Raw genomic sequence first — 26537 nt, 5'->3', positions numbered from 1 at the left:
ATCAAATTTGCCCAAACTCTTGCTCTTCTTTTTTTGCAGCTCAGGGTGCAAATACCTTTTAAATTTGAGTTCCCATTGTTTTGGTCAACATAAGGTTATAAACCAACTTTTAATAAAATCCATTTTTGGCATTGATGAATCAATTCAGAATCACAGAAAGAAAGAAATGTGATTCTTATTCTGTCAATCTGTAGTGTTATTGGTCGAGTATTTACAGATCTGAGGCTTAAGGAATGACTTAAATGCTTTTCTTCCCTCATAAAACAAATAAAAACATATTTCGCTTCTTGCATTGTTTGAATCCATATATGCCAGCTACAGCCCTCTCCTTCTCTTTCATCATTTACTGGCACATTATTACATCTCTGTGAGCTTCAGATACAATAACAATATGATATATGACATCTCACATAAGAGCATTATTCCATTAAACTACGAGAGTCCGAACCTTTACTTTCCATTATAAATGAAGCCACAATCAAATCTCCAGTAATTCAAATGAAATTGTTATTAAAATCATCATTTCCCAACAAACTAGAGAATACCATGAAGGATATATGAAGGTCTGTAGAGCAGTTTAATCTGTTTGGGAACGTCATGTAATCGCCATGGTTTCACTTATATGAATATGACACTGAAGTATTGATTTATGTCATGAAATGTTTACACCACTCTCAGTAGAGAAACATCACTTACATGAGTCCTCTCTGTAAAACCCGTCGTGCACTGCAGCTTCCTCTTCAGCAGGTGTTTGTGATTAGCACTCATCTGTTGCTGTTGCTGTTGCTAAGCGACAATTCAACACTCGTTAAGTGCAGTAGAGAGTCATATATAAAGTCCCTGACTCTTAGCTTGAGCCACTTCTTCTTATTAATTTCACCACTTATTGCAAAAAAATCACTTAATTCACAGAAAGCATGAAAATATTCTTAGAGAACTAAAATAATAATAATTATTATTCATTATATTGTAATTTGGATGGATGCAAAGTCTTAATTCACCACGGAGGAGAGTTTATGTTTTCTTTTTCTTCTTCGTTGGTGTTATTCAAGCAGAAAAGCATAAAAGCAGTGTTTGAGCACCCGGAGCATTCCTGGAGTCTTTTGTTTGTTTACTTGTGTTTACGTCTCACTCAGCGGAGGATGTACATAACCTTGACTTCAGGGTTAATGGCACAGGAGAAACACTCAGTGGAGACTTGGCTTTATTCACACTGTGTGTCGTCAGACTTAATGGAGACAAACACACACAACGAGGGTTTGTGACTGAGAGCAGATTTTTCATTTTTACAGCAGTGGAGTCGAGGGGTTTGTTACATCATCGTCATATCAAGGATTCATAAGTGGAAGTTGTGCTTGTTTGTTCTTATATAATAGATTTTTTTTTTCTTTTTTTAAAGTTTATTGTTAGAAAAACTTAATTTACCAGAGTCCACATTTCTTGTTTTTTTTACCAGCAACAGTCCAAAACTCAAAAATATTGGTATTACTGTGATATATGACCAAGAAAATGAGCTGAAACTGAACAATTTTAGGCTTTTTTAGCTTTAAAAGTGACCGAAATGATCAATCAATTATTAAATTAGTTAAATAATAAACAGATTTTCTCCCAACCTGGCTAAACGTTGTAGTTTTACTCTGTCGTTGTTGAATCAAGGCTGAACAATTCATCGAAATTATTAAATGGCAAGATGGCAAAATGTGTCAAAATAACATTTAAAATTAAATAATAATGTTCTGCAGAGACGTCCTGGTCCTCATCTTTGTTTGGTATAGATTCAGACTCTGTCTTCACCTTTAAATCCCGCCTTAAAACAAACCTACTCCAACATATTCGTCATATTCAGTCTCACACTGACCATGAAATCACATTCATGTCAAGTTTCTGCACTAGTTCAATATTTTATCTATTTTACTTAATATTCTAATTCTCTGTTTTTGCTGATTTTATTATGCTTGATTGACTGTTGTTTGTTTTTATGTGTACTGTTTATGTATTAGTTTTTTATTATCATCATTATTATTATTATTATTATCAACATCATTATTATTATTATTATTATTATCATTATTATTATTATTATCATCATCATTATTATTATTATTATTATTATCATCATTATTATTATTATTATCATCATTATTATTATTATTATTATTATCATCATCATCATCATCATCATCATCATCATCATCATCATCATTATTATTATTATTATTATTATTATTATTATTATTATTATCATTATTATTATTATTATTATTATGGTCCCCACAAAAATCACACCATAATCATTTTAACATGTTTTTTCAATGCCAATGAAAATATTACTTAAAAATCACTAATTATATCACAATTGCCATATCAGTCAAAATAATTGCCATTGGATATTTTTTCCAACTCATTCAGCCTTACAGTTGCTGTTGGGTCTAATATGTGTTAACGATGCAGATATGATGGAAAAGTGAATGTATGAGAGGGACTTTTAGATCCTCTGGTTCTGTTCTACTGTTGGCTGATTAATTATAGGAGATTATTTAATCTATTTATTTACTCATTATGCCTATTGTATAGATGTTCTTTATTTTACTATATATTTATTTATTTTTACTACTATCTCCAGGACTACTATCTACGGTATATCCTTCTCTTTCATGTGTCTACGTGGCTGGAATGACCATAAAAATCCTTGAATCCAGGTTCATACCAGGAGGGGAGTTCTGGTCCTCTGAAATGATGCCAACGCAGAAGTAACTTAAAACTGCATTCTATCAAAAGGCCACCAGGGGGCGACCGTTTTGGTGTCAAAAGGACTTCCGTCTCTATACAAGTCAATGGAGAATTCACCAACTTCTCACTTGATTTCTAACCTCAGTAAACGTTTTCAAAATGTGTTTATGGTCTCAATCGCTAGTTTAAAGCCTTCTTCAATGCAGTATGATGTTCATTTGTGACATTTTGGCCTCCCTGATTTTATATTTGACGATAAAGCAGGGTATGCATTAGGGCGTGGCTACGTCGTGATTGACAGGTTGATTGGTTCACAGGTTCAGGAGGGCGCCTCATGCTCCTCCTGATGCCCATATAAGTAGAATCCCTGTTTTTATTTTTCCCAGCATGCACCTGAAATTTTCAAGATGGCGCTGCTCAGATCCGATACTATTGGCCTCCGAGCAGCAGTCCACAAACCAATGGGTGACGTCACGGATGTTACGTCCATTTTATATACAGTCATGGTTCATACACTTTTTTCATGTTCATGGACAAGAATGTATTATTATTTCCTGTGGTTGAATAAACTGTATGATTCAAATGCTGCAACTACATTATACAGAATCACTGTTTGAGCCACAAACAGCTGATATAAACTCTTACTTCTTCACATACTTTAATAAATCACTAGCTCGTATCTCTACCTTCAGTCTACTGCTGCCGTCCAGCTGTGCAGTTATTCTCCTATAATGAGTTTTTCCAGTTTAATTATGACTTAAATTGATCCTTTAACGCTCCCATCCTCATTATAAGAGACCTGAAGATGACCCAGGATTTACAGATATTCACTCTTCCTACCTTTTACTGTTGTTTTTCTATCATCAGAATCATTCCTCTCTCTCATGGTAACATCCAGAATATTATAAAAGAGGGTCGAGATGTGTGTGAGGCGATGCATACAGAGAGCTCTCTTTCAAAATGTGACCTTAGCGGGACAGAAAACACACTCAATGACTTTCTCTCTCTGTCAGTGGCTCACCTGGAGCTCTGAGTCAGATCGCTTTCATCTTTCTGTCTCTGTGACACTGTGTCTAGACAGAGCTGACACACACACACACACACACACACACACACACACACACACACACACACACACACACACACACACAGAGCCTTTATGAAGTGTCTGAAGTCGTAGACAGAATGAGAGGTAAAAGTTTGTATGTAATTTTAAAGCCTGACCTTTTCCTCTCCTCTCTTCTCTTCTCTCTGCAGACTCACACGTTATTCTCTCTGCTGGGGCTCAGTCACGCTTATGTGACCAGTATCGGCAAACTGGTGGGCGTAGTGGCACTGAAAGAGGTAAGAAACTGAACTCTTCTCTAATGAATCCATCTAATCCCACAAAAAGCCTTTTTTTCTTCACTTTTTAATACATTAAAGTTTTTAGAAGTCTTTCCTCGTCTGGTTGAACTTTTCAGGGAAAGCCAGCTGGAGTCTCTTAAAGCTTTTTTTTTTATGAATTATGGATGAGTGTTTTTTCCACATAATCAATATCCTCTCTGTACGTTTTAGCCTTTATTCCTCGTGTCTTCACTCGTTACTGTCTCCGTCTTCTCTCGTGTGTCAATCAAACTTTTCATACATCGAGATTCAGCATAAAGTGCAAATAAATAAACAAGAATCAAAAATCTGCAACGAGGAAACAAGATAAAAATGTAAAAATAAGTATAATGAAATAAAAAGGTAATAAAATATCAAAAAATATATAAAAGGAAAGAATAAAATGAAGTTACTGTAGAATAAAGTGAGTGTTAGGAGTAAAAGAGTCAAAGTTATGATGCAAAACAGACATATAAGGTGAGTTATGAAGAATAAAACAATAAAATAGAGAGAAAAACAGAATAGTCTGAGTATTAAAAACAAGCTAAACTAAATTAATAAGTAAATAAAATTCAGTTGAAAGCCAAATTAAAAAGTTACGTCTAAAAGTTTGCTTTTAATAATATTTACCCACTCTGTTGCCCCTTTGGTTTTATTCAGGACCATAGTAATAAAAAGATGCTCCATTACTTTCATTCCTTTATTCCTTCAATCCCTCCATCAAATTCTACAATCTTATCTTATCTTTTTTTTTAAACTCTTGTACACATTTACTTTTGCCTTTTTCTCCTCCTCCTTCATTTAATTTCTTCCTCTTTCTCTCTTTCATCCCCCTTCCTCCCTTCCTCCTTCATTTCATTTCATCCTGTTTCTCTCTTTCATCATCCCCCTTTCCTTCCTCCCTTCCTCTTTCATTTCTTTTCTTCCTCTTTCTCTTTCATCCTCCTTTCCTCCTTCAATTCTTCCTCTTTCTCTCTTTATCATCCTAATTCCTTCCTTCCTCCCTTCCTCCTTCATTTTTTTCCTCTTTCTCCCCTTCATCCTCCCCCTTTCCTTCCTCCCTTCCTCCTCCAGCTCCAGAAGGCCATCGAGGGCTCCACTCGCTCCGGCGTGCGTCTCCGTCCTCCTCTCGCCAGTTTCCGTGACATCAGCACCCACAACTCCACCGTCTCCAAAGCTCAGCCTTCCTCTTCCTCCGCGCCGTCATCGCCCAGCTCCACCTCGCCTCTCTCCACGGCCGCAGCGGTTACACTGGCGGTGGCGGTTCCCCGACCCCCCTCGCCCTCTTCCCCCGATACCACGGACGTCCACCATCATCACCACCATCATCATCATCACCACAGCCACCACCACCACGAGAGTGAGACGGTGTGGATCGAGGGCCTGGCGACGGTGGTGGGAGGAAGCAGCAGTAGCAGCAGCAGCAGTAGTGGCTCAACTAGTAGCATCAACAGCAACCTCAACCTCCCTCCTTCCTCCACTCCTCCTCCAGTCCCTTCTTCTTCTACTCCTCCTCTTCCTCTTCCTTCTCCCCCTTCTCCTCCTTCTCCATCCACTTCCGCCATCCCTCTCTCCTCCCTGAGGCCGATGCAGGGACTCTTCGAGGAGGACGAAGACAGCGACGATGAGCCAATGGTTTAGGTTAGACGAGTGATGGTTACGATTCTTTTTTTTTTATATTGGAAAACTTTTTTTAATGGTGTGAGTTTCTTCTTCTTCTTTTTCTTCTTGTTCTTGTTGCTATGGTTCCCATCTTCCCCTTTTTCTCTCATTATCAAGGTAGAGCAAAGATTTAAAAAAAAACCAACAAGGTGTTTGCTTGACGCTAATTTCACCTCCTCAAAGAAAGTTAATCTCACTCTTACTGATTCTGGCTCCTCATTTCAAAGATTCTTGTATAACTTATATAGATGTCCTGAGCTAAATAGCTAATATCTTAACCCTTACATACTGTTTAGGGTCAAATTTGACACATTTTTTCATTTGAGAGCTTTAAAAACACCATATACACATTTATTTTAGCCAAACTTTACCTAATGTGACCCACAGTTTGCAAAAAATGTAAATAAAATGCATCTTTCTTTCTTAAAAATCAGCATTCAAACATAGTCTATAAAGCTTTTATACTGGATTATATATACACAATAAGATTAATCAAACATTTATTAATGGCTGATGGAGAATTTATGAATTTGAATTGGTCTTGAGACTAATTATAAGTCAGAATATGAACAGTATGTAAAGGGTTAAAGGATCAGTATTAGCCCAAATAAAATAAAATAGCTCATACATGTAGGTCTGTCACAATCATGTCTATATATATGGACTTATCATATGATACATGGACATGACCTTTGACCTCAGTATTTCCACACTTCACATTAGCAGCTAAGAGGCTATTCATGTCACATTGGCTAAGTGAGTAGTGTCCTCCATTCCTCACTGTGTTCGTCCTGAGTGGAGACTGCAGAAGAATTAAAGGTAAATAACTCTCTCTAAATTATATCAGTCACAATAATATCGTTTATCGTGATTATTTCTGAGACAATATATTGTCCAACAAAAGTGTTTATCGTGACAGACTTACATAAGTACATGAGAGGGAAAATTGGAGTTTGATTGGGAAAAATTGGGCAAGTGACTCTGATTCTGCAAATTTATAGAGATTGTAACTCTCTCTTTCTAATAACAAAGAGCAAAATTGCAGCTTTTTACTTTTAGTCGGTACTGACTGTCGAGTTCGCTGCTTGACAACATCACTGTCTTGTAAATTATATCAGCTGTTGTTACTTAACGTTAACTCTCTGAATAACTTGACGCCTTACTTAAACCCGGCTGTTTGTCGGGGTTTGTGCGCTCTCCTCTCTGCAAGCCGATGTCTGTACTCAGCCAAAGATCCTTTAAAAAGGGAAGATGTCTCACTCTGTAACCACAGAATCTGTCTACTGTAGCTGATCACATCAAGTCAGTTTAGGTTGAATTTAAATTGAGCCTCCTTCATCCTTCATGTATCAATAATTGAAGTTGATCAAGTTAATAGTTTCGGACCAGGAAATTCAATATTTGGCTAAAGTTGCTCGTGACAAATGTGCACCTGTCATTTATTTCTATGTGCCAGATATAGATTAGATCAACAGTCTATATATTTTGCAGCTATGTGAATGTAAGTAGCAGCAGATGAGCAATATTAAAGGACTTGGATCAGTCCTTGTCATCCCTATTAATTGGCATGAAGACTGCACCCTTTACCTTTGCTCCGCCCACCTGCCCCGACTCATCTGTCTTTCTTAATTAAAGTCTATATGTTTATGGTTTTTTTTATATATATATATATATATATACAGTATATACGTGCCCTGCCTCATTTTCTCCTCATTCTTTCTCTCTCACTCACTCGCTCTCTCTCTTCTTCCTCTCTCACACATACAGTCTTTAAGGTTCAGCTAATCTGGGTTGACCTCTCGATTGAGATGATTTGACTGATTTCTGTTGAAATGTGCACAAACAAAAAGTTCCCCACTGCAAAATGTTGCTAGTTTAATAATAATAAAACTTGAACATAATACACTTTTTTAAACAATGAAGAATCCACTTTAAAACCGAGCAATAAATGTGCAATAAATGTAGTTTTAAAGCAGTTTTTTTTCCAAATGTGGGTCAGTTTGACACATCTTAAAGTTTCAGTGCTTTGTAGAAAATATATTGAATCATTATTTTTTAAACCAAAATGAAACCAAGTGTGCAGTAATACGAACTAGTAAGTGAACTCAGTGAACCTCTGCCTTACCTGATTATTAAGGTCATTATCGGATGAGCGAAGAAGCTATTGATTTTTCCTTTTTTCCCCTTTTTTTTTTTTAAAAAGTCCATCTGGATAACAGTAGACTTAATGGAGCTGCTCAGTCCACTGTGGAAGATTGTCCAAAGCCCCCAAAACAACCTCCAAATTGTGCAGCAACCTTGTGGTTTGCAGCCTCAGAGCTCATCTCATCACAGTTAAGTTGATAGATGGAGCAGCTAAAGGCGACTGACGACAGCCAAACTCCTCTGCAGACATGGCGGAGATATTTTTTTTAATTTTTTTTTCGCCCCATAACAATAATGCCTCATCGTCCTAACAAAAAAAGTACAAGTGCATTAAAATTTTGGGGTTTTATGATGAAAAAAATGATATATAACAACAAAAACAGCGACAATAACATGATATTCACATCAGTAAATGGCAGCTGACCTTTTTTTTTTTCTTTTTTTTTTTTCTCCACATAACACACATATGTTAAATGAAGATGAAGATGCGTGTTGACAGATATATATGGTAATGAATGCTTTAATTAACTTAATGAATGACCTCAGTAGCACAACTGATGTTTAGCATAAACCTGTCATGTTGATTATCACGAAGCATGAAGCTGCTCATGTGTGACGCACTTTTGTTGGAAGTATTTTGGGTAACCTCAGACTTATATATGCTTGTGACTTATATTTTAACATTATTGCACCTTTTTTTTCTCTTATTTTATACTTGGTTTATTTTCTGGGCTTGATGAGAGCTTTGACACCATCCACTCTTTTTGGCTAGAGGCAAAAAAAGAGCTAAAACAGGCTAAAATGTTGGTGTTTTTTCATCAAAACTGGCACATAACAAAACTTTAAACCCCAAAAATATTACAAAATTACATCACCCATTGGTTTGTGGACTGCTGCTCGGTGGCCAATAGTATCGGATCTGAGCAGCGCCATTTTGAAAATTTCAAGTGCATGCTGGGAAAAATAAAAGCACGGATTCTACTTATATGGACATCAGGAGGAGCATGAGGCGTCCTCCTGAACCTGTGAACCAATCAACCTGTCAATCACCACGTAGCCACGCCCTAATGCATACCCTGCTTTATCGTCAAATATAAAATCAGGGAGGCCAAAATGTCCCAAATGAACATCATACTGCATTGAAGAAGGCTTTAAACTAGCGATTGAGACCATAAACACATTTTGAAAACGTTTACTGAGGTTAGAAATCAAGTGAGAAGTTGGTGAATTCTCCATTGACTTGTATAGAGACGGAAGTCCTTTTGACACCAAAACGGTCGCCCCCTGGTGGCCTTTTGATAGAATGCAGTTTTAAGTTAGTTCCGCGTTGGCCTCATTTCAGAGGACCGGAACTCCCCACCTGGTTTTAGGCCGTTTATTCCTGATTAATCTGCTTTCTCTCCATTAAAATCCACAAAATTGAATCTTGATCATTAATGGAAGCTGCTCAGTGTCGATCCAGGTTGTTGAACCTTCCTTTTTCCATTTCATTTAGTCACCTCATTTCTCTCTCCTCTTTCTCTCTTTTACACTGTTCTTATCTCCTGAACTCAGTTTCTCAGGTGCTGCCTTGAAAAGTCTTTAAATCTGCTGATGTTACAAAAAATATTTTTTTCTTTTACGTCTGTGTGAAGTTAAATGTGTGTGTGTTTGTCTATTTCTTAAGGGGGGGGGGAGGGTTCACTGTACAGATGGCTGTGGCTGATTGTATTTATTTATTCAATCTTTTGGTAGATTTAAATGTTATCTAAAAAAATTTATAAAACTGTGAACAATGTAGCTAAATAAAGTATTATTAAGTGACATGTCTGAATGGTTCGACCTCATCTTTTTGAATGTGGCCTTTATTCATCCAGGCGAGGTTCGTTGTAAAGGCCAGACCAGACCAGACAGGCAGACAGAACAGAAGCAGCACATTTAATAAGCAAAGTTTCTCCTTTACTCAGCTACCTGGACCAAGAACTCAGCCAAGGTACGCCAGAAATATTGATCTTTTTTCTTGACAAATTACAGAACTAAAAATAGTAAGAAATAATTGGGGAAATGTTTTCTTATTCATTTTCCTGTAGATATTTGTCAAGTTGTAGGTTAGACCTGAAGCCCATTGCTCAGTATACTCAAACAAAACAATATTAACCTCCTGAGACTTTTTTTTGGTATGCATTTTTAATTTCTAGATATTTGGGATTAGTAGGACCTGATAAGTACAAAAACTAAGCATCCTTTTTGAGCAATCCTTTTTTTAAAATAATGTCCTCACATGGGGAGAATGGGTTTTATTTTACTGTATAACACAATTAATCTACCAGTGTATAAAACCTTCCCTTTGCATGATAATAAAGTCCCAACGTCCTCCAAGAACTAAACAAGTAGCAATGTCGTATCTTGTTGTTATTGCTAAAATTAGTCACATTTGTACCTCATATAAACCTACAGACATTATTAAGCATAATTAAACAAGTTTCAACCATAAAATTTAATGCGATTTTGTACCTGTTCCACTTTTATCTGAGGATCAGCTGTTGATTGACTCAGCCAAGATGCCTACCATCAAACCATAGACTGTTTATAAGAAATGGACGTAACATCCATGACGTCACCCATTGGTTTGTGGACTGCTGCTCGGAGGCTAATAGTTTCGGATCTGGGCAGCGCCATCTTGAAAATTTCAGGTGCAAGCTGGGAAAAATAAAAACACGGATTCTACTCATATGTGCATCAGGAGGAGCAAGAGGCGCCCTCCTGAACCTGTGAACCAATCAACCTGTCAATCACGACGTAGCCACGCCCTAATGCATACCCTGCTTTATCGTCACATATAAAATCAGGGAGGCCAAAATGTCCCAAATGAACATCATACTGCATTGAAGAAGGCTTTAAACTAGCGATTGAGACCATAAACACATTTTGAAAACGTTTACTGAGGTTAGAAATCAAGTGAGAAGTTGGTGAATTCTCCATTGACTTGTATAGAGACGGAAGTCCTTTTGACACCAAAACGGTCGCCCCCTGGTGGCCTTTTGATAGAATGCAGTTTTAAGTTAAGTTACCCAAAATGTAATGTTCCCATATGAGGTCACAGGAGGTGAAGGCAAAATTTCAACAGATTCCCACCTGCTCTGATTACATGAACAATCCCAAACAATCAGTGAAGTCCTGATTGCTGAGGGAAGTACACCCAGCATAAAATGTGCTATAAAAAAACTCCTCAAAATTTACTTCCTCATCATCAAGTGGGAAATGTCAAGACGGAAATGTCAAGACTTTCAAGAGTTTTCCAATCGGAAATTACAGCTTGTAAGTCGAAATGTTATAATTACGATAACTGTGATATGATTATAATTCGATTAGCTGCAGGTGCTTGGAGCTAAATGCTATCTCTTCTTAGTTTAGCATGCTGACATTTGCTAATGCGGCCTAACAGACGACAGCAGAGGATGATGGAAATGTCATTCGTTTTGCAGGTTTTTGATCGTAAAAAAGTGTCGGACAAATTGAAATTTTAACCTGATAATGTCAGAAAGGATTAAAGGTTTAAATAAATTTGTCGTGATTTATCCTGAAGGTGGAAATTAATGTTAGCACCAGAGTCCATGACAGTCCAATCCAATAGCTGTCGAGACATTTCACTCAAAATAACAAATGTCGACCTCACTAGAAATAAACTATTAGAAGAAAATTCGGGATCATCAAATACAATAGGAGTCATCCTCTGGGAGCCATGAAAGCTTCTGCCAATCCATCCTTTATGTTGAGATTTAGTATTTCACATTGTAGGGGCGCTAAAGAAGAAGTCTCTCAATCGTAATGTAGACACATGTTGGTACATCGGATATCTGCATACAATGTCAAGACAAACTATTTAACCCTCCTGTTGTCCTCGAGTCAAGGAAGGAAGGAAAGGAGGGAGGAAGGAAAGAAGGAATGATGGATGAAAGAAGGAAGGTGGGAGGGAGGGAGGGAGAAAGGAAGGACAGGGAAGAAGGAAGGGGGGAAGGTAGGAGGGAGGAAAGAAAGAGAATGAGGGAGGGAGGAAAGAAGGAAGGGAGGAAGGAAAGAAAGAGAGAAGGAGGGAGGAAGGAAGGAAGGAAAGAAGGACAGAGGGAAGAAGGAAGTGGGGAGTGGGGAAAGAAGGGAGGGAGGGAGGAAGGAAGGACAGAAGGAAGGAAGAAAAGGGGATGGGGGAAGGAAAGAAGGAAGGGAGGAAGGAACGAAAGACAGAAGGAGGAAGGGAGGAAAGAAGGAACAGTGAAAACAGACGGGGTCAATTTTACCCGGGAGGACGACACAAAGGTTAATAGTTGTTGAGACATTTCACTCAGAACTAAAACCCTCAGTCTGCTGGTGGCACTCGAGCAGTTTCTAAACTATGTGCCTGCAGGTTTTTGTTCCAACCAATCAAGAGGACACAATTCGACCAATCAGCTGTCTGAATGCTGTGATCAGTTGATTAAATAAAGAAGTCCAGCCTGGTGTGCTGCTGCTGCTTGATTGGAAAGAAAACCTGCAGCCACATGAAGCCTTTATGGAATAGTTTGAACACCTCTGCACCAAAGTCAGTATAATTCATCGTCTGTGGATCATGAAAGTCTTTAAAAAATTAGACCTGATTCATTCAGGAGTTGTTGAGATAAATCATAGACTGTAATAATAAATGGACGTAACATTCGTGACATCACTCATTGGTTTGTGGACTGCTGCTCGGAGGCCAATAGTTTCGGATCTGAGCAGCGCCATCTTGAAAATTTCCGGTGCATGCTGGGAAAAATAAAAACACGGATCCTACTTATATGGGCATCAGGAGGAGCATGAGGCGCCCTCCTGAACCTGTGAACCAATCAACCTGTCAATCACGACGTAGCCACGCCCTAATGCATACCCTGCTTTATCGTCACATATAAAACCAGGGAGGCCAAAATGTCCCAAATGAACATCATACTGCATTGAAGAAGGCTTTAAACTAGCGATTGAGACCATAAACACATTTTGAAAACGTTTACTGAGGTTAGAAATCAAGTGAGAAGTTGGTGAATTCTCCATTGACTTGTATAGAGACGGAAGTCCTTTTGACACCAAAACGGTCGCCCCCTGGTGGCCTTTTGATAGAATGCAGTTTTAAGTTACTTCCGCGTTGGCCTCATTTCAGAGGACTGGAACTCCCCGCCTGACATAAATTAGTCTGTGTCAAAGTAGGAACTGCACAAACAAACAAACCAAGGCTGTGTCTGAAATCACTATTAGTGCACTACATTTACCTTTTGCCTTTAATCTGAGTGTCTGAATGCTGAGTGTGTAAATATATAAACTCAAATCTTCCACAATGGAACCATAAACAAAACAATGCAATGCTCCACATTTTAAAGATATGAAAATTACCATCATGCGACTCTACAGCTGCTGATGATGATGATGACACAAAATGACGATGATTAGTTAGCGTCTGAAATCTTAATTTGCTGCTCATTATTGCCTAAACTGTTTATTGTGTATTATGCATGGAGTAATGAATCAATTAATAATGGAGAGATTTCAGACACAAACACTGTCATCTTCAGATTTGTGCTGCTTGTGTTGCCAAAAATATGAATTAATCATTTATAACACATCAGAAACACATTTAAATGCTTGTCACATTGAATTTAACTTTATTTTTCACATTATTGCGATATTGTGAAAAGCTACCTGTGGTTCTTTACCTTTAATTGCTTTTTCATCTCATGTTATTTGTAAGAGTTGGTGTCACTTTTTTTCTCATTATGTCCTTTTGAGATGAAAGTAGTTTTAGACGTTTAGTCAGTGCTCTTCTGCAGACCGCTGCGTGTGGGATTTGAACATGATGGCCATCTCATTTGGAACAAAACTTTTCTATTAACTGTTTTGCGTGAACTCGACAGAAGTAATTTAAAGTTATTGAACTCTGTCGTGAGTGACACCTCAGATATGTGAGCCGGACAGAAATATCACATCAACTTTCACTTCACTTCGCCGCAATTTTGTTTGGTGTCAACTCTTTTTAAAAACTCAGTGGAGCCGCCGCAGATGTGATCTACGCTTCGGCTTGTGTGCTTTGACTCTTTGTCTCAGAGAAACAAGAAGAGGACGAACGGAGGACAGATGATTATCGTAGCAATCGAGGGGCATCGTGGGTCTTGATCACTGGAGTGTAAAGAGTGAATCGTCCTCTCCGGCAGCAGAGTCACAGAGAGGCTGTTTTATCTTCCTCTTGCACAGTTGTGACAGACTTTTTATTTATGCCTGAGTCTCATTTCTATTCTTCATGATTTGATCTCATAAAAACCACATGAAAGCAAACAAGATTTATCGGCTTCATATTATTGAGTGAAGTGGAGCTCACATCCACGTAAAGTCACAAAAGCATGTTTGCTTTTCAAGGACTTCTTCTATTATGTGGTAATTCTCTCTTTATTTAACCATTTTTTGATGATTTTGAAGTAGCACCAACTAAAATATACCTGCACTTCTACATGAAAGGGCTTTTCTGTGCCTCCAGTCAATGATGAAGCCTTAACCCTCTTGTTGTCCTCGAGTCAAGGAAGGAAGGTAGGAAGAAGGAAGGAAAGGAGGGAGGAAGGCAGGAAGAATGAAGGAAGGGAGGAATAAGGAAGGAAAGGAGGGAGGAAGGAAGGAAGGAGGGTGATAGGAAGGGAGGAAGGTAGGGGGAGGAAAGAAAAAGAGAAGGAGGGAGAGAGGAAGGAAGGGCTCCCTTCCTTCCTCCCTCCTTTCCTTACTTCTTCCTTCCTTCCTCTTTTCTTTCCTTCTTCCTCCCTTCCTTCCTTCCTCCCTCTTTTCCTTCCTTCTACCTTTCTTCCATCCTTCCTTCCTCCCTCTTTTCCTTCCTTCTTCTCCCTTCCTTCCTTGACTCGAGGAAAAAGATGTTGCAGTAAATGTTTTAAATATCTTTTTTCAAATGTAATTTAATTCAGAAAATTTAGAGAGATGGATATTTCAAAACCATCCACACTGCGGCAGCTGTGGCTCAGGAGGTAGACCAGGTCGTCACCTAATCAGATGATTGGTAGTTTTGATTCCTGGCTGCTCCAGTCCACATGTCGGTCTGTCGCTGGGCAAGATACTGAGCCCCAAATTGCTCCTGATAGCTGCGACAACAGTGTCTGAATGTGACTGTGAATGGCTGAAGGTGACTCGTAGTGTAAAAGCACTTTGAGTGGTCAAAACACTAGAAAAAGTGCTATATAACTACAGTCCATTACCATTACTTTATATGGCTGCAGACTCCCAAGGTGAGTAGGAACATGTTTTTTATCATTTTGATGAATTGACCCTTTCAAATAATTTATACAGCAATGATTAGGAGGAGGGAATACACAACTATCTGCTCACTTAGAGACTTAATGGGGACACAGTGCAGGTCCTCAAAAGTTAAATCCTTTGAATTGTTACCATTAAGACTGTTCATTAGGTTAATTTTAGGTTAAGCATGTAGGGGCTCTGTCTGTGATTGGATTTATCTTCAGCCAATTAATATAAGTTAATGGAAGTGACAAAAATGACACTCCTCATGTTGTAAGGGCTGGTTTTAGACCTTCAAAAAGGGAGGAAATGAGGATCTCAATCCAAAAGTCTCATCTAGAAGGAAGACAGAAATTAGGTGTACGACACAATGGGGTCAAGACGAAGAAAAACATGATCAATATGGTCATTTTGTACCAGCTGGATAGAATATGTAACCCAACTTCTTTGTCTATTCCCTTCCCTCCATCCATCCGACACGGTTCCAGGACAGACCTTTTCCATCACAAAAAACTACCTAGTCAATGTGGGACCGCCGTGACTTCGTTTTATACGCGACACAAAACACATAAACAATGGAGGACATGGAGGCGATGACTTGCTGCTGTATGAGGCTTTCTGTCTCACACAGACCAAGAAAATTGAGCCGTATGACTGTAACGCTGTTGCCGGTATTTAAAAATGCCGGGTTTGATTCTTGTGTGGGACGGCTCATGACTTGTCCAGCGACAACTCTTCTGACCAATCAGTGGCCGGCAGTCTGTTGACGTCACATTTAGTATCGGCTCGGCTCGCTTGGAACCTCACCAGAGCAGGTACTAAAAAAGTACCAGGTACCAGGTACTATACCTGATGGAAACGCAAAAAAAAAACCGAGTTGAGTCATGCGGGAACTGTGTAGTGGAAAAGCGCCATAAGTCCTTACTTCCTCACAAGTGCTGTTGGAGGGTAAAAGGCATCAGTTTACACCATCCGAAATGCTGTATACTGTATAGTCGAACAATGTCTGAGACCCCCTCACCCAGCTCCTATCCAGTGTCTGAATTGAAAGGGCTCAACTTTCTGAAACTGACAATCTGACATTCACACCCACTTTATGCAGTGACCGAACAGGTGTGCCGAGGTGAGAAACTTGGCAGGGTTTGAACTCCTCGCTCAAGCGCTCATTTTTCAGTCTTAACAAAACTATTTTAGCCACTTTTAAATGTATAAAGCATCACGACACTATGAATGCCTTCCAGCAGAGATTGAAATTGTTCACCCATTTTATCCCCATTTGAATAATTATCACGTCTCTCCCCGTTATATGACTGAGGGCTTTTCATACTGACCATTAGAAGTTCCCTTCATAATGCTCTTACGATATAAATGATCGGGGATTAAAATCCACAGTCGTCCTTCTGGATGTGGATCAAAGCTAATATGAAGTTCAAATCAAGTAGATATGTTTCAACGTTATTATCAGCTTGTCAATCAACTGTAAAGCACTTTGAACTACTTTAAGCTGTATGAAAGCTGCTATATAAATAAAGTTTGATTGATTTCATGGTGAACATTACAGTGTTTTTAGTGCCAAAGTTCCTCTTTTTGTTACTATACTTCCACCACAGCTCAACAGGGAAACACTAAGAGGGAATCTGATGCTAAAAAGACTAAATGTGTCAGATATCACTTGATATGACTAACTCACACTGATGAAGCTCAATAGAAGCTGATCATCTACTTTTAAATAACAAGGACTGTGGATTTAGTCCTCCATCACTTTACATTGAAAGCACATTTGAAGGTTTTAATAGTCAGTATGAACAGGAGGAATGATTACAGAGAGGAAAAAACCTCTTTTACTGCTCATATGGAAACCTGCCCAATATTTTAAGACAGGCCTTTCCTTTAACCCTCCTGTTGTCCTCGAGTCAAGGAAGGAAGGGAGGAAGAAGGAAGGAAAGGAAGGGAGGAAGGAGGGAGGGAGGGAGAAAAGGAAAGAACGGAGGAAGGGACGGAGGAAGGAAGTAATTAAGGAAGGAAGGAATGAGGGAAGGAAAGAAAGAGAGGAGGGAGGAAGGACAGACGGAATGAAGGGAGGGAGGAAAGGAGGAAGAAAGGAAGGACGGAGGAAATAAGGAAGGAGGGAAAGTAGGACGGAGGGAGGAAAAGAGAGAAGGACAGAGAAAGGAAAAGAGGAAGGGAGGAAAGAAGGAACAGTCAAAACAGACGGGGTCAATTTGACCCGGGAGGACGACACAAAGGAAAACCTCTTTCCCTGCTCATATAAAAACCTGCCCGATGTTTTAAGAGTTTTAACAGTTGGTATTAGGCATGTATATGAGAAGGTAGAGACAGAAATAAAGACTTCAGCCATGTACAACAGAACAGAATAGCACCACAAAGAATCTCTTTTTCCAGAATATATATATTTTACACACAAAGCTACATTCATACAAACATACATACAGTCTTTACATTCATACAAATACAGATAACTTTATTGGATTTTTGTTTGTTTTATTATAAAAAGCAATTTGATATATTATTACTTTGTATACCGTGTTATACTGTTAGGGCTAGGTCACTGTTAAAAAGCATGCACTTTCTTTTGGTTGTGTTCTGATTAAGTGTTTTTGCAAATGATTCATAAGTGCCTGCCTCAAGTCGCTCTCAGTATCCGACACGTAGTGTTTACCTTCTCGACGAGGGGCCCCGGACGAGCTGTCAGTCAAAAGTACATTAATTAGCATATCAAACACCTCTGGGTGCCTGCAAACATTTTCTGGGTCTACCGTGTTTTGTCTGACATCACACCCACTGACGAGTGATGCTCAAAGCAACTTGAAACAAACGCTCTGGAGTTATATGCAAATACTGTTTAAACCAAATCTGGTTGTGTCCATGTTCACTGTATTGCACTCGATATTTTAAACTAGGCCCCTTTTTATTTTTTTCGTCTTCTTTCGTGTCCAACCTGCTTCATTTTTTTCCCCCTCCGGTTTCACATCCATCCATCCGTCCGTCCACTGTTCTCAGCTCTCAGGTTTCTTTGGTCCAAGTGGTCCAAACATGTTATTTATTCGTCTTAACCAACACAGCTTGTTTCAGAAGTCACTGAATTCAAGTCTCTCGGCTGTCTTTGAATTTTGTTCTTTGTCACGTGTCACATAATATTCCACATTTCTCACAGTATCTCATGAAGAGCTTCTTGGCATCACATTTGTGTTCGTTACATCCCACATTTCCATCCGATGAAGTCTTCTAGCGGTTCCTCCGACTCAAAGTGGGTAAATAGTTGGGAAGGGGGGAAGGGGTTGGGATAATAGCTTTTATTGATTATTGGAATATTTATCTCCTGTTTTGGTGTCAGTCTTTATTTCTGACCCACCCCACCACCACCACACGACTCAATTGGTCGCCACGACAACAATGGAACCCTTCTCCGGGTCCTCGTCCTTCTCGTCCAGCAGCTGGACGACGCAGGGGGTGACCTCGAAGGGTTTCCTCTCCTTGACGGGTTCGGCGATCTGTATCGGCAGTCCCGGGCTTGAACCTCTGGTCGAGGAGGCGTCCTCCCTCAACGGGGACGGGGTCAAAGAGTACGGCTCCGGCTCCAAGGTTAATGTTACCTCCTCCACCTGCGATGACCAGAAATCATGTGTTTAACGAACCATTCAGGACGCTAATTGGAAAAGTAAAGGAGCTGTATCACAGGTGAGGCTCTAACCTTTCTTTATTATTATGTTAAGTGTTACAGGTTGTTTTTAATCCTCCTGTTGTCCCCCCGGGTCAAATTGACCCCATCTCTTTTGACTGTTCCTTCTTTCTTCCTCCCTTCCTTCCTTCCTTCTTTCCTCCGTCCTCTCTTCCTTCTTTCCTTCCTCCCTTCCTTCCTACCTTCCTCCCTCCCTCCTTTCCTTCTTCCTCCCTCCTTTCCTTCGTCCTTCCTTCCTTCTTTCCTCCGGCCTCCCTTCCTTCCTTCCTTCATTCTTTCATTCCTCCCTCCTTTCTTTCTTTCATTCTTCCTCCATTCCTTCCTCCCTCATTTCCTTCTTTCGTTCTCCTTTCCTTCCTCCCTCATTTCCTTCTTTCTTCCTCCCTTCCTTCCTCCCTCCTTTCTTACTTCTTCCTCCCTTCCTTCCTTTCTCCCTCCCTCCTTTCATTCCTTCTTCCTCCCTTCCTTCCTTGACTCGAGGACAACAGGAGGGTTAAAGACAAGATTATAAATGGAACAGAAACAAAACAACAATCCAGCTGGAGTTTGTTCCCGATGCAGGAAACCTTGGAAATACTCTCTGTGATTCATAATCATTTGAGCAGTGTGTGTTATTGAAGTGACTCACCTTCGTCAACTCTTCCTCCTCTTCGTGCTGCTCAGTGGTGCCTTCAGACTCTAGTTCTGGCTCCTCCCCAACAGTCTCCACCAATCCTCCGACCATATCAGCCATCTGTCCGCTCAGCTGCCCAGCGAGCTCCACCTGCAACCAGTTAGGTACACTGATTAAATTGCTTGTCATCTTCTGTTTCCTTGATTTTTTAAACTGGAAAAAAGGATTCAACTAGTTACTGTGGCATTTTGACATTTCTTTTTTTTTAAAGTCTGACATCTGATATCAACCCTTCACTTTCAGTTCCTGTAACAGACAACAGAAAGAAAAAGAAGACAAAAAAAGGGGAAAGAAGATGGACAAGCAGATTATCTCCTTATCCCGCCCCCGGCTTGGTTCGCCTGTGCATGAGACATCAGAGAGAAAATACAGATACTTAGGTAGGTACAACAGATACAGCTGTTACTTCCAAATGCCCCGAGCTGTAAACATGCTACTCTAAAAAAACCAGGCAGTTAAGGGGTGGCTGTTGTCAAAAAGCTAATTCAAGTCTGCTACAGGTTGCCATGCAGACTTTTAGGAGTGCTCCATGCAGACTTCCAGTCTCTCTCCTACCTTACTGACTTCTCTGGCAGTGTTTCCCATCATTCACTGCACTACAGATGTGTGCTAAATATGCCTGCTGATATAAACAAAGCCAGATCAAAAAGACAAAAAAAATATTAGCAGAGATAAACGTCAGACATGATGAAAAATGGAGAAACAGGGTATTTCCTTTGCTTGATTTATTAACAACTTCTTGATTTGACTGAGATTATGGCACTTCTTTCACCTTTTGAAGACAAGTGCCTGAGAGATGGGATGAAACAAGATAAAACACAGCTTCCTACAATAGCCCGAGAGCATTGAATGAATAATAAGACATGCTGTCATGGTTTTGATGACTGTTGTTTCATTCAATCTGTAACAAAGACTGAAGGGAGTATCCGTGATTGTATTTGAAGTCATTCAACCCCTCTGTGTCCTTGCAAACTTTCACAGCTGTTCTGTCACATTATTAACCCTCCTGTTGTCCTCCCGGGTCAAATTGACCCCGTCTGTTTAGACTGTGCCTTGTTTCCTTTCTTCCTCTCTCTTTCTTTAATTTTTCCTTCGTTCTTCCCCTCCTTCCCTCTTTCTTTGCTCCCTCCTCCTCCCATACTTCTTTCCTCCCTCCCTCCCTCCCTCCCTCCCTTCTTACTCCTTTCCTTCCTTCCTTCCTTCTCTCCTTACTTCCTTCCTCTTTTCCTCCTTTCCTTCCTTCCTTCCTTCTTTCCTTCCTCCCTCCCTCCTTTCCTTCCTTCCTTCCTTCCTTCCGTCCTTCCTTCTCTCCTTACTTCCTTCCTCTTTTCCTCCTTTCCTTCCTTCCTTCCTCCTTTCCTTCCTCCCTCCCTCCCACCTTATTCCTTCCTTCCGTCCTTCCTCATTTCCTCCTTTCTTTCCTTCCTTCCTCTTTCCTCCCTCCCTCCTTACTCCTTTCTTTCCTTCCTTCCTTCCTTCTTTCCTTCCTTCCTTCCTTCCTCCTTTCCTCCCTCCCTCCTTACTCATTTCCTTCCTTCTTCCTCCCTTCCTTCCTTGAACTCGAGGACAACAGGAGTGTTAAACCATCATCTATTCCGCAAAGTATATAATCTGATTATTTGGGTTCAGCCAGACGAGCGCCTACCTGGTGAGCCTCAACCCACAGGTCGGCTAGCCGGGGGTGGGTGGGAGGACCGAGGCTGTGGATGGTGCTGTTTGGAGTGGCTTGGAGGGAATGGGAGGCACTATATGGCCTGTGCTCCATAGTCTGTAGTCAGAGAGAGAGGAAATAAGAGAAGGAAAAGTAAGACAAGGTTATTTGTATAGCACCTTTCAACAAGTCAAATTAGACAAAAGACAAGATATTAAAGAAACACTGGGCTGGGTGGCTTAAAGTGCTTCATAAATGCACCCATTTACAAGGCAATATATAAAAAGACATAAAGATAAGATTGAAAAAGAATAAAATAAAATAGAACATAAATTAAAACTGAATTAAAAATTAAATTAGAAGGAAGAAGAAAAACCATTAAACTGTAGTTATAGTGAAGTGAAACTCATGAATAAATGATCCCTAATATAATTTCATAAAAGGCAATTTAAGCCTCGATATAAAAGTACCAAGAGTTCAAAAAGTAGATTTCCAAGTTTTCCTGAAGTTTTTTTCCAGATCAGTGGTCCAAGAAAACTGAAGGCTGCTCTTTCAGGTTATGTTTAGACCCTGAGGACGAGAGGCAGACCTGTCCCACATCACCTGAGAGGTCTGGACAGTTTATAATGGTATTAATATCGGACCAAAACTTTTCAGTGCTTTGTCAGAAATAGTCTTTGATCTTTGACACATAGAAAGCTCGTACAAAGATCTGAGAACTTTCGATCTACTTTCGACTGATCTACAAAGACCTCATTGCAGTAGACAAGGCTGCTAAAGATAAAAGCTGAGACATAAGACCTTCAATTCGTGGTATATATGGATCTTTTGGCCATAGTAAGCTTGTTTAAATTGTAGGTCTCAGTTCATATCTACACCACTACAAGATTTTTGTCTTGGTTTTTTATTGTCTTTAACATTAGCGACTGAATGTGGGCACTGATGTTTAACCCTATTGTTGTCCTCAGGTCAGTTCAGTACTCAAAAATTAGGTATAATTTAATTTAAATGAGACCTTTTGACCAAAATGTCCAAAAAAGTATGTGTAAAACATAGACTGTATATAAGAAATTGACGTAACATCTGTGATGTCACCCATTGGTTTGTGGACTGCTGATTGGGGGCCAATAGTATCGGATCTGGGCAGCGCCATCTTGAAAATTTCAGGTGCATGCTGGGAAAAATAAAAACAGGGATTCTACTTATATGGGCATCAGGAGGAGCATGAGGCGCCCTCCTGAACCTGTGAACCAATCAACCTGTCAATCACGACGTAGCCACGCCCTAATGCATACCCTGCTTTATCGTCACATATAAAATCAGGGAGGCCAAAATGTCCCAAATGAACATCATACTGCATTGAAGAAGGCTTTAAACTAGCGATTGAGACCATAAACACATTTTGAAAACGTTTACTGAGGTTAGAAATCAAGTGAGAAGTTGGTGAATTCTCCATTGACTTGTATAGAGACGGAAGTCCTTTTGACACCAAAACGGTCGCCCCCTGGTGGCCTTTTGATAGAATGCAGTTTTAAGTTACTTCCGCGTTGGCATCATTTCAGAGGACCGGAACTCCCTGCCTGGTGTAAAACCTGTAGTAATAAGTTAGAATGAAGTTGACTAAAAACCGGACAAATCTAACAGATGTTAATTTATACCATATGCTTTATGAAGTCTGTTTTGACCCGGGAGGACAGAAGTTACAAGGTGGATATGAAGACAACAGGAGGGTTAAACTTAGTTGGAAAGAGAGATCAATAGAAGTGACTTGAGTTCTCTCCACAGTTACTTAGCAAATGGTGACATTTCTTGCTTTTAAAACTTTCAAGAATCACCACCCACCAGAGATTTAAAAACACTCCCATCCTTCCCTGCTTCTGACAGTTTTAGCAGTTCAGTAAGGGACAAGAGTGCTATAATAAGCTTCTGAATCACAACATGTTCAGCTGGGAAGGTTTAAAAGCCTCGTTATGCCAAAACAAATGAAAAAGCAGTGTTATTTTTCCAGTGTTTAGCAGTCAGTGCCAGAGGCTTGTGTAGGAGGAAAAGACTTCTGCCATTTTTTTCTTTTTCAGTTCCTTCCAGTCACGTCTAAGGTTTTGCATCTACTTTTAATTCCCCTTTAAATTATGAGTCAGGGATGGTGCTGCAGGGAACAGTTGGGAAATGTCTCAGTCTCTTATGCATTTTGACTGACTGAGAGGTTTCATTATAAATGTAATATATTCAATAGTTTCTTTCACTTTAGAAACCATATAATACACAAAGCAAAGCTAACAAGCTCATTTCCATCGCGGTCTCGGATCAGTACACCTTTTCTAAGACACAGTCAATCAGCTTTTCAAGTTATTATTTCATAACCCTCAGTTACTTAATGAGCTCTGAGATGATCCGATGCATGCAAGCGACGACAGAAGCCGAAAAAGTCTCCGGGTGTCGCAGTTCATCGTGACTCACTTCATTTACAGAAAACTTCTCAGCAGCCTGAGAGCGAAACAGTCAGCAGCAGATTTACATCAATAAAAGCCACACAGTTTACAGAAAGTGAAGGCTGTCATGTAAAACTTGAGGCATGTAAACAGCTTTGATTTCATTGTCCCAACTGATTTAATCATCCGAGATGCGTGACAATTTGTTTTGAGTCATTTTTTAAGAGAAAATGCCAGAAATATCTCTGGCTGCAGCATCCTTAAAATGAACTTTTTGTGACTTTTTAGTCCTCTATGACAAGAAACTGAATGTCTTTCCCAAGCCTTTGATTATTAATCTAGTGCCAATATGAAGTTTACATTTGTGGTCTTGAGTTTGATGTCTCAACTATTGTATGGATTGTACTTTTCATATAACACTAATATCTGGTCAAAAACTACATTTCCCCAATACTTTGCTTAATAACCAAAAACCAGGCGGGGAGTTCCGGTCCTCTGAAATGATGCTAACGCGGAAAGAAATTTAAAACGGCATTCTATCAAAAGGCCACCAGGGGGCGACCGTTTTGGTGTCAAAAGGACTTCCGTCTCTATACAAGTCAATGGAGAATTCACCAACTTCTCACTTGATTTCTAACCTCAGTAAACGTTTTCAAAATGTGTTTATGGTCTCAATCGCTAGTTTAAAGCCTTCTTCAATGCAGTATGATGTTCATTTGGGACATTTTGGCCTCCCTGATTTTATATGTGACGATAAAGCAGGGTATGCATTAGGGCGTGGCTACGTGGTGATTGACAGGTTGATTGGTTCACAGGTTCAGGAGGGCGCCTCATGCTCCTCCTGATGCCCATATAAGTAGAATCCGTGTTTTTATTTTTCCCGGCATGCACCGGAAATTTTCAAGATGACGCTGCTCAGATCCGATACTATTGGCTTCCGAGCAGCAGTCCACAAACCAATGGGTGAAGTCACAGATGTTATGTCCATTTCTTATATACAGTCTATGCCAAAAACCTGCAAAACTAATGACATTTCAATCATCCTGTACAGCTGCTAAACCCAGATGTTGAATGTGCTAAACAACAGCATTGTTACCTTTTAGACGTTGGCATTTAGCTCAGAGCTCCACCATACCTAAGAATAGCCTCAGGCACAGGCATGGTTGCAGACTCTTTGTCTTGTTCAATATGAAACCAAGACCAAGATATTTACCCCTGAAAGTGCTTTGAGTTATCTTAACACAACCAGATAAACCTTATTAAGCATTAGTTTTCCAGGAGCCAATATAGTGAGGAAGACTATTTAAAAATGTGTTGGTAATGAATATTTAGCTGATACATTAAACATGAATATTTCATTGTTTCATAGATTAAAACATAATCCGAGCAGCACTGTTATTTATTTTATCACAATGCATTAGCTGATGCAAATTAGTTATATAGGAACAAATGTATAGTGTTGTTTGAGAGTTCGTACAGTCCTATTCAGTTCCATAGCAACACTACTGAAATGTTACTGCAGTGATTATTTGCTGCAGTGTTACTACTGACCTGTTGCTGCTGTTGGTACTGCAGTAGCTGATGCTGCTGGTAGTGATGGAGCTGTTGGAGCTGTTGGAATTGGTTCTGCTGCTGCAGAGTGAGTTGAGCATGATGCTGCTGAATAAATCCGCCTACTGTGCCCTCGAAGCCTTCACCAGGTGTACCCCCTGCTCCACTGCTGCCACCTAAAACAAATAAGAAACGCTCATATAATGCTGCAATCCGTTGTACTCAGAAGTCAGAAAAAAACAACCTCCAACATGGAAAAGTGCAATGAAAAGGTCGTTAAAGTCGGAAAACTCGGGGCAGTATCCTTCTATCCCAAGTTCACCCACAGACACACACTGGCACGCATTTAGATTGGAAGCTGGGAAAACTGACAAGGAACTATCAACTTCCGACTTGCAGTGGATTGTATCACAACAATACCTAGTGACCCACAGACACAGTGTAGAGCTTTTAGACTGTGTATGAGGCTACAACAGAGTAGAAAGGACAAGATTTAATCCCTCACCAGTAGGCATGATATAGGAGCCTGCAGCAGGCGAGGCCACGCCCGATGGCTGGCTAGTGATCGGGTCCCAGGCATCAGAGGACGACAGGCAGTACAGGCCCTGTGAGACGTAGGTGTGAGGCCAGACATCCGCAGAGGAGTGGAGCATCTGGTCTGTTTGGGAAAACACAGACAGGTACAGGGAGGGATAAGAGAAACAAAGAGGAGGAGACAGATACAGTTGAAGAGGAAACAGATACAGCTAAAGAGACAAGCATGCAAAAGTGCCATATTTTCTGATTTGATGCGCATGTCCGGAACAAAAAACTTTAAAACAGGTGCTGGACCAAAGAACTAAATATCCTCACACTGTGTAGCTCCCAATGCAGATGTAGTTTTAATAGGATATCCAGGGTGACTTTTATCTATTTAAGATGGCGTCTATACATTTTTTTACATCTTTTGTGCTTGAATCGTCACCCTTGATATCCCATTAAAACTACATCTGCACTGGGAGCTACAGTGTGCAGACTTTCTTCTGCCTTTTACATATTTTCAAATTTGACATGACATTTGACTCTGAGGCCCTCAGCTTTTACACAAATCTAAATATCTGAGGAAATTATGTATGTGCAAGTATTATGAGACACAAACCTCAGACACTAAACCATTAATTCAGCCACTAGCTGTACAGTTTCCATGCTCTTACAAAGCTATACCTGACCTCATCCAAACCTGCTAAACTAATGACATTTCAGTCATCCTGTACACTGTATTTCGTGCCAACCACTGAAACAAGATGGTGAACGTGCTAAACATCAGAACGTTAACATTAGACGTTGGCATTTAGCTCAGAGCTCCACAATACCTAAGTC

At 39.9% G+C, this 26537-nt stretch overlaps 2 protein-coding genes across 2 annotated transcripts in view; one reads left to right on the top strand and one right to left on the bottom strand.

Annotated features, from left to right (window-relative positions):
- Positions 1-5736, top strand: part of LOC133996887 (chloride channel protein 1-like) — a 78135-nt gene extending 72399 nt beyond the window's left edge. Inside the window, 2 exon segments of the mRNA XM_062436403.1 lie at positions 3988-4074; positions 5170-5736. Coding sequence (XP_062292387.1) covers positions 3988-4074; positions 5170-5736 — 654 coding nt within the window.
- Positions 5737-18566: 12830 nt separating this feature from the next.
- Positions 18567-26537, bottom strand: part of LOC133996933 (uncharacterized) — a 10769-nt gene continuing 2798 nt past the window's right edge. Inside the window, exons 3-7 of the mRNA XM_062436441.1 lie at positions 25684-25831; positions 25179-25354; positions 21193-21315; positions 19503-19637; positions 18567-18797 (exon numbers count right to left, since the gene is read on the bottom strand). Coding sequence (XP_062292425.1) covers positions 18567-18797; positions 19503-19637; positions 21193-21315; positions 25179-25354; positions 25684-25831 — 813 coding nt within the window. The remainder of the gene's footprint in view (positions 18798-19502; positions 19638-21192; positions 21316-25178; positions 25355-25683; positions 25832-26537) is intronic.

Source organism: Scomber scombrus, chromosome 16, assembly GCF_963691925.1.
Source record: "Scomber scombrus chromosome 16, fScoSco1.1, whole genome shotgun sequence".
In the NCBI taxonomy this organism is placed as follows: domain Eukaryota; kingdom Metazoa; phylum Chordata; class Actinopteri; order Scombriformes; family Scombridae; genus Scomber; species Scomber scombrus.
The sequence above is the reverse complement of the archived record's forward strand: the minus strand, read 5'-3'. Positions and strand labels throughout refer to the sequence as shown.